This window comes from Ziziphus jujuba, chromosome 12 (assembly GCF_031755915.1).
Source record: "Ziziphus jujuba cultivar Dongzao chromosome 12, ASM3175591v1".
In the NCBI taxonomy this organism is placed as follows: domain Eukaryota; kingdom Viridiplantae; phylum Streptophyta; class Magnoliopsida; order Rosales; family Rhamnaceae; genus Ziziphus; species Ziziphus jujuba.
The window spans coordinates 22913531-22922833 of NC_083390.1; the positions used below are offsets into that span (position 1 = coordinate 22913531).

The 9303-nt window shown below is 34.4% G+C and overlaps 1 protein-coding gene across 1 annotated transcript; it reads right to left on the bottom strand.

Moving 5' to 3' along the window:
• Nucleotides 1-5882: 5882 nt before the first annotated feature.
• On the bottom strand, nucleotides 5883-7634 carry LOC107407573 (aspartyl protease family protein 2). Its single transcript, XM_016014868.4, has one exon. It carries the CDS (start codon nucleotides 7627-7629, stop codon nucleotides 6127-6129), a length of 1503 nt encoding a protein of 500 aa, XP_015870354.2. The 5' UTR covers nucleotides 7630-7634; the 3' UTR covers nucleotides 5883-6126.
• Between the last annotated feature and the right edge of the window lie 1669 nt (nucleotides 7635-9303).

Genomic DNA, 9303 nt, shown 5'->3' on the forward strand with positions numbered 1-9303 from the left:
GACCAAATCCCCCCTGAAATATTCCTCAGAAGAAAAGGTGGACCAAGAGTACCAATCAACATCTTTTAGTCTCATGGGGTAATAATAATAATAATAATCAATTCTCTGTATTTTATGTATATTGTTCCTCTGTATATGATCAGAGGCGAATGGCAAATAGTCCACAAAGGCAACAAGCCGTTTGGATGTTTTATATTTATTTTTTATTATATATATATATATATATATATATAATTACCAAGTAGTTCCAGCTGCTTTTGATCTATATTCAAGGAGATCTCTGAGTGGGGCCAAACAAAATCCTGGCTTTCACCAAAAATTCCACAAAATTTTCTATTCCCAGTAAAAGCAGTAGGCTTAGTGCATGACTCAGGGGCATTTATTTATATATAGAGGCAAACAAAACAAGAGAGATTTTCTCAGTCCAGTTGGAGGATATAGCTAAACTTTTTTTTTTCTTTGATTTTGTAGGACAAGAACTCCAATTTTTCTAAGGGATTGTGTCCCCAGAGTGGGACAATGCGCTTCTATATCCAATCATACCTTCCACCTATATACCACGTCTCTTTCAAATCATACAAGATTGCTCTGTATATTCATTTTCTCCAGCCGAAAGTTAAATCACCCTCTTAATATTTTTCTCCTCTCTCTCTCTCTCTCTCTCTCTCTCTCTCTATATATATATATATATATATAACCAGTTTATCAGAAAGTATGTACAGCAGCAGATTGTTAATTAAGCAAAGTACTGCCATATAAAATCTCCTATATATATGTATAATTAGGCTATTACCCTTTGGGGCCTAATTAATGACAAATTTAATAACTATAAACTAGTAATCAAGCAAACTAACAATCTTATAACTTTATCATATAATTGATTAAGGGTTATATACCATGCATCTTCAAAAATACTAATTACTTGATATCGATGGCAGATCGATAACTTTAGCACTACATTTTGAGCTCCATTGATGACCATTGAAAAAAAAAAAAAAAACCAAAGAAAAAAAAAAAAACGTGCATGCATTATGCATGAAATAAGATTAGAAAGAATTAGATGGTATAAAAAATTAATATAAGTTTCATGGGAATTAAGTTTTGATCGATGGAGTTAGTGCAAAAAGTGTTGAATGGTAGTGGGCTGTTGGCCACACAATGATGCTTTAACGGAATGCTCTGCAAAATCCCACATGGATTCATCATTGTCAATATCCCACTTATTTATAAATAATTCCAATTGTTTTTGGTCATTTTAAATGTGATAAGGTCATATTGGAGGGCCACGCAATATCCCAACAGCTAGCTGCTTTGATTTGACTTTCTATTTTTTTTGACCTCTAAAGTGAATTTGTTCAATATGCATTCACTTGGTTCTTTTTATTTATTTATTTTAAAAGATTTTATATTTAATAACAATCAACATGTTCCTCTTTGATCAAGACTTTTTTTGTACAATGGAACAAAAGAATGCCCAAATATATGAATTTCGTTTGGTTTTTTCATGTATTTCTTTTTTTAATATGAGGATTATGAGCTTTTTTGGATGATTAATTGTTTGGCTTTTTTTTTTTTTTTTCGTTTTTTTGTTTTTTTGCTCATAAGTAAGTGAGCGTTGGTAGGTTGACGGATCTTTGACTATTTGTTGTGACTTTTAAAAGTAAAATATAAATTTTTGAAAAGGAATGGATAAGAACAAAAAAAGACTTTTATTTTGTTAGCCACTTAAAGAAACAAATGGGAATTTAAAAATTCTAATAACTTAACATGATTTCGGAGTCTATATCATTCAATTCCTAATGCATAAACCAATCTACATCTTTGCAATTTTACCCAAAAAAAATATAAAAAAAAAGAAAAAAAAAAAGAAGAAAAAGAAGCCGATCTATATTAAAACCTGTAAATGTGTACATACAATTTCGCACCTAGAGGCCCAGAGTCATATGGGTCAGTTTCGATTAATTCAGCCTACACAAAATCGACCAAGGCATTCTTAATGGGCTTACTATTATGTCACAAACTAACTGGGCTTTTATTTGTCGCACGTTGGCATTAATGCTTCCCAAAGCCCAAAAAGTTGTGAAACATAGTCGAGCACCATTATTATTATTATTATTATTCTTTTTTGGTCCTGTTTAACGCAATATTTTTCAAAGTTTTAGTCAGACCAAGGTGCTTAATGAAATAAAAGTGACACAGTAAGGAAGTGAATGAAATTATTGAAAAATGAATGGCATATACGTAAAAATTTTAAACTAAAAAAGATTATTATGTAATTTACTCTTAATAAATAAATTAAAGAGGTGGATGATTGTAGAAGGAAATGAAGCAAACATATATATGAGGATTGAATTGGATTGGGAATTGTTGTGGCCTTGGGATGATGACCAAGATCATATGACAACTATATATGATGATTTCTAGTATCCTATCCTCCATTGCCAATTTCCTTCAAGAGGGAAAGAGAGAGAGAGAGAGAGCGATGATTGGCAGGCAAAATTGGGCAGAAACAGCTGTCAAGATGGGATAAAACTTGGGGAGGGTTCTTTTCCTCACAACAATCATGTTCTTTATTTCTTTTTCTAGTCCCCCCACCTCACCATTTCTTCGTCGGATGCAATAACTCTCTCTCTCTCTCTGTGCATCTTCCCAGTTGCCAATTGCTTTGCCTCTTTTTCTCAAGGCTAAGGCTGCATCTAAGCACCTCTTTCTATTTGTCACTGCTTTTTTTGGCTGATGATGTTGAAGTAAACGTCTGACGTCTAATTACATGTAAATTATAAATTATGTTATCGATTTATGATGAACGATATTGTCTACCATATCATCATTTATGTGTAATGACATCATTGGAATATTTAGATAATTAATAATTATTGGTTTGTTGCATTGCTTCGTATAGGTGAGATGGTAAAACTGTTGTATTAAAAGGCTTTTTGGCTAAATAGGACCTAAAAAGAATTATGACATCTCTAGTATTGTATAAAAGTTTGGTAATGATATTGTAAGGAGAAATATCGATATTTAGGAATTGTTTTGATAGCTTATAACCTTACTGTCTGTCACATTATGGAATACATCAAATAACTAGAGACCAGTTTTTCTATGGAAATATGTCTCATCCATTCATAGTTTGGACTCATTGTTGTTATTATAGAGATGTGACATGCAAATCCAAGGAGAAAAGGAAAATGTTTAAGAGCTATCCAAGAGTATGCATAAAAACCAAGGGTTGACCAAGTTCTGAATTTGTCTATACAGCCTCTATCCTAAATTCCTTTTCATCTTAGACCCCAAGACATTTAAAATGGGAGTATACTAGTACTATCAATTAAAAGTTCAGTACATCCTGACCTGAAAGATGGGCAATTCCTTGTTTACATAAATATATGTGTATATACATATATATATACACGCTTTATAAATGTAGATTTATCTTTGGTACCTTTCTATACACCTGTACTGAGAGGGTTTGCCATTGGCAGTTGGAAAAGAAATGGTTAGTAAATTGGCAACCCTTTAATGCAAACTTGAATTCCCCACTTTGTGTTACTTGGATGTGGACCCTATTACTGTCTTAATTGTGAGAGGTACCTAATGATTTGGTAGAAGGCAGAAGCTAAGAAAATAACCATGTGAACCTCTGTCTATGATAAAAAAAATATATTTAAAAAAAAAAAAGAAAAAAAGAAAAAGGAGAAGAAAGAAAGAAAGAAAGAAAAAACTCCTTCAACTGGGAAATAGAATTTGGTATGGATCACAATTCGATTATACTCTTCTCGATTTGCTGTACAACACTTATTTGTCAGCCTAAACAAAGAGAATTCATGTCATTTGAACTATAATATTTTACAATTTGTGATCTTCATGGTTCAAGGTGGATAGTTATAGCATCTGCGCTCATGCTGCTGATATATGGAATTGCAAGGTTAGAAATGGATAAAAATATAGATTAACAAAATATGAGACTTAATTATGAAATTATCTCACAAAAAAAAAAAAAAAACAAAAAAAAAACAAAAAAGACTGAGTCAAGACAGAGAGAAAGAAGAGAATCATGTCAAGCAATGTACAAAATATGAACCCTGGCTTCTTCTTCTTCTTCTTCTTCTTCTTTTTTATTTTCCTCTCTCTCAATCCCACACCACAAACAAGAATTGATATAGCCCCATGGGGAAAATGTCTCCAGCAATTAAACAAGCCAGAGATGGGAAAAAGTTGAAAGGCAGAGAAAAAAGGAGGGGACACTTTGTTGTTGCTCGGGCTTTGCAGGCTGGAAAGTCACTTGGGTAAGATAGCAACTAGCTCTTCACAGAAAAAGAGTGTGTGATAATTGAATCTAATCAGACTAGGGAGGGACATGTATCCCACACCACACTTTGGGCTTCCTTGGATGAAGATAATTACAAAAATGTATATATTTTTTATGTAAAATTCCATGGTATTATTAAAAGATAAATAAATGTAAAATTCCATGGAAATATATCTTTCAATATCTTTCGTTTCTTTTTTTTATTCTTTAGCTAATCCCAACTGATCTGAGCATAGGTATAGGGCAGTGGTTAGGTTCACATTTCAGCCATTATTGACTCAAAACTCCACCAACTTCTTTTTAATTGTTTTGAAATGAACCCAACTTGTTTTTTTTTGTTTTTGTAAAATGAACCCAACTTGGTTGAGGTTACACAGGATAAACTCTGCAATATAAATAAGTAAAACATATAGGTGGTGCAGTTCAAAAAAAATAGTACTTACTATCGCTTTCATGATCACTACAAAACACTACAAAAAACTTTTTAAGTCATGTGAAGATTGTACCATGAACTGGCTGTGAAATTAAATGTTTTTTTTTTTTTTTTTCCATGATGACATTTCCCAATAAAACAACAATAAGGCTGAAATTCTTCATTATTTTTTAGACTACCATACATATACATTTATAAAAATAAATAAATAAATAAATAAAACTTACACAAATTTTTATAAGTGATTAGAGAATGTGATAATAATTCTACATATGTAATTCACATTAATAAGAATGTTGCCCAAAACATATAAAAGATTCATACATATTCCTGGAATTAATTTAGCAGATTTGGTAACTATGCAGTTAATGATTGGAAACTGTTAATCATGTGAACCAAATAAATGAGCCTGTTATCTTCATGACCACTAAAAGACATCATCAAGAGATAAGTTTCCATTTTTACCCCCAAAAAAAAATAAAAAAAAGGAGATGAGTTTCCATTAATCAACAATATCTTGGATTAAAAAAAAAAAAAAAAAGACCATCTCCATTTTGCATTTATGTTGTAAGGAAGAAAATAATTAAAGCCACAATATAAATAAAAAGATTTTAATAGATTATGTTACACCAAGAATGACATATTGTGGCAAAAATGAAATTTTAAAGGTTTTTTAAATTCAAGTGGGATAGGGATAGAATGTTTTAAAATAAGGTTTTTCCATACGGCCCTTTTAATTTTTTACTTTTTACATATGAACTTTCTAGTTTTTTAAAATTATAGTTTATTCCCTCCCATTCTAATTTTTTTTTTTATTTAACTTTTTGTTGACAAATTTTCCAGAAAAAACAAAACAGACACAATGAATTATGATTGCAACATTCAATTCCACACCCTTTTCATTACTTGACTCATTACTAAAACTTAATGGTCCTCTCTTTGACCCAAAAAATGCCATCTCACTTTACCTACTTTGGTTAATTCTGATTGCAACATTCAATTCCACACCCTGTTCTAAGAAATGAAGGGGGGTTAAAAAACAAAAGGGCAAAAATGTTTTAATTTGCTCAATAAAAAAAAAAAAAAAGGCAAAAATGTTAACAAGCAAGAAATCAATATCACTTTGAACCAATAAGATTAAAAAAACAAATTGGATTAAAACAACTCTCTTTCTTTTTCTATTCTTTTCGTTTGCCGTCTTGAGAAACAACATTCAAATCCAATACCCAAATCCACGTAATATGCCCCAAAAACAAAAAAAAAAAAAAAAAGGAAAAATATAATTTACTCATATTTTAGCAATATTCAATTATTTAAAATCCAAAAAAGAATCAAAATGAGTTCCGACTCGGTGAGTCATGACCTCCGTTTTGATTTTGAGTCACGGCACGGCACATCCACGGCGCGAAAAGCCTAGTCGCAGTTTATCCTTATCGAACACCAACAAGAACCCTTGTTGCATTAGATTCCCGATCACCGAAATACCCTCGCCCGAGTTAACGGGTTGAATCGCCAGGCACTTGACTCCGTCCGCCGTGTCGATGAAGTAGTTTCTTGGAGGCGGAGCAAACACCGAGTTCCCAACGAGTTTGAAACTCAACCTGGGCAGACTGGGCCTCGACACGCCCGACACGTTCAAGCACAGATCGAAACCCGGAGTCAACTCGGCGGCACTCGGTATCTTGACCCGCCGTCTAAACGCCGCCAGGACGACTCGGTAAGCGGGTTCGGGCAAGAAAGTGAGGGTCGTACCCGAATCGATCACGGTGCCGCCGTTACCCGATTCGTCGATGGACCAGACCGTGGGGCTAATCGGTAATTTCGCGCCGCCGACGAAGGCGCTCTTGATCCCAATGTAGTAAAATGTGGGTGAGAAACGGTTGGTCTGCAAAGGTGTGAAGCTCATTCTCGAACCTTTGGAAACGACTTCGTTTTGTTCACCACCGATCATGAGGTAACTCGTCGGAGTCGGAGCTAAGGTATAGTCCATGAGACAGTACGAGAACTTGTTCCCGAATCGCCGGCCCAGTTGGGAAGAGAACGAGATGGGTCCCCGGCCCAGACCCATAACTCCATTCGCACCATTGAAACTCGGACCCGAAACGCTGGGACCCGAGTTCCGAAACCCGCATCCGAAAGCGAGGCTTCTCAGCTTGGCTTCTTTCCCGGAGCTGGTGTTCAACGTCGTCGTTTCTTTGGAGAAGAATCCACTCGTGACGGACCCATCAGCGTAAGGATACTCGTACCGGCACGGACTGTGGAGCCGGGTCCGGTTACACGGGTTGGGTTTCGGATGCGGGACGAGTCGGCAAGACGATTCATAACAATGGTGGGGAGAGAATGTGGAGGAATGGCGAGCCAGGAATGCTGATCTGGGGTCGTGATTGGTACAGTTCTTGCAGGAGGAGCACCTGACCCATACCAGATCACTGCCAGTGTCCGCGACCAGTAAGAGCCTCTGCGGTGGGGTTCCGAGGTGGAGATCGACGAAGTACTGACCGGAGCCGGTGGAGGCGCCGGAGACCACTGGGGATTTGAAGCTCTGGCGGCCACGGAGGACTGAGAGGCGGTAGGTGTCATAATAGAGAAGCTTGGATGGAGAAGCCAAAGGGGTTTTGTGAAGAAGCGGCAACTTCAAATAGGGAACGGTGACGTTTTGGGGGTCACAGACATTGACGAACACAAAGAGGAAAAGAGAAAACAGAGAGACGGAAGAGGAAGCCACCATTGCTATGGAGCTAACCAAAAAAAAAAAAAAAAAAAGAAAAAGAAAAAAGAAAAAAACGTAGTCTAAGTAAATGAAATGGAAAAAGAGTGAGTGTGTGTAAAGACAGTAAAGAGAGAGAAAGCGACGCGTTTTTGTTTTGGATTCGATCAAAGCCATTTCTTACATTTTTTTTATTCGTTTTATAATTTTTACTTTTTTTTTTTTTTTCCTTCCTACTGAAAATAAATTTAACATTCGCAATTTTTACCATCTAAATTTATTTCTATTTCATGAATAATTTATTAGATTTATAAATAAACAAATATTAACTTTTATAATAAAGAATAGGTGGATCGCGGATTACAATTTTTTTTTTTTTTTTCTTTTTGGTATTGTTTTCGTAAAATGTAAGATGCCCGATGCATAGTTTCGCGTGTTGTTGTCTTGTGATTTATGTTGACAAAAAAAAAAAAAAAGAAATGAAACAAATTTTGACGAGTAAAAAAAAAATGAAGAATCCAATTTAGTATCCAATGATGTCCGACGCCATTTTAATGGCCAGTCATGGAGTGCCACCTGGCATGTCCAGCTGGCTTTTGAAGAGTGTGTAGTCTGGGGGGGTATTGCAATCATGGGCCGCGTGATCCACCGTAGCAGATACAACCTGGATATTGGACCGAATTTATTTTGCACCTAAAAATATTGGTCTCCATTCCTAATAAATCTTTTATATTTCCAGATTTACTTTTTTGAAATATATATATATATATATAGATACATGTATTGTTATTTTTAAAGGCTGAAATCAAAGCCTGTCCATAAGTATAAATATTAATCTAATAGATAATTTAGGTAACAGTTATTAAAAAAAATTAAGCAGATTAAAAGAAACAAGTATGGTTTGTGAACATTTTAGGAGAAGAAAGTTTGTACGAAAAATGTATCGCAGCCCATACTAAACAGCTGCCTTGGACGGAAAAAGGGAAGGTTGTGTATAAAGTTTTATATAAGATTGCAAAAAGAATCTTCGAGCCATATCAATTCAATTGGTTATGGGCTTGAGTCCAACAACTTTTTAAAGTTGGCCATACAGAAAATCTTAGAAACGAAAGGTTTCTAAATGCGCTTTATACATAGAAATGTCAACGGGATGGGATGGGGTCAGTTTTTGAAATACCATTTCCATCTCTGTGGAAAATTTGCCATCCCTTCCCTGCGGTTTTCTTCATTTTTTTAGATACGGGGTGGGGACAGGGATTTTGTGGGATGGAGATTGGACGGGACGGTTTTCTCCGTTTTTAATTGATATGTATTATTTCCAAACAAATTAATTATTATGGTCTTGCCTAAATGATTTTGGAAAATTTAAAGAGTCAATCTTGTTTTCCATAATGCAATGAGTCTTAGCAAGACCATGTTTTATTATTAACACAATATCATGATGCTGACCGAAAAAAAAAAAAAAAAAAAACAAGTGCACATACTTTGGCCATATTTTTTTTTTCATTAAATGATGACAAGTGTGTGAGGAAATTAAAATAAACAATTATATATTCTAGGCAGTTTTGCCGCAGTGGCCAAATGCATATATATATATATATAAATAGTTTTGTTATGGAGACAAATATTTCATAGTATTAAAGGGGATTAAACAAGTATACTTCAATGAATGAATCGGATGCAAAATATAAAATTAAAATATTTTGAAATATTTTGTAGAGATATAAATAAATAGAAGAAATGAAATAAAGAAGAAATGCTATGATCCAATCACTAAAGAAGAAATGTTTTAAGATTATTATTTTGGAAAAAGAAGAAGGAAAAATTGGATTAGAATCATTTGTTATAGGG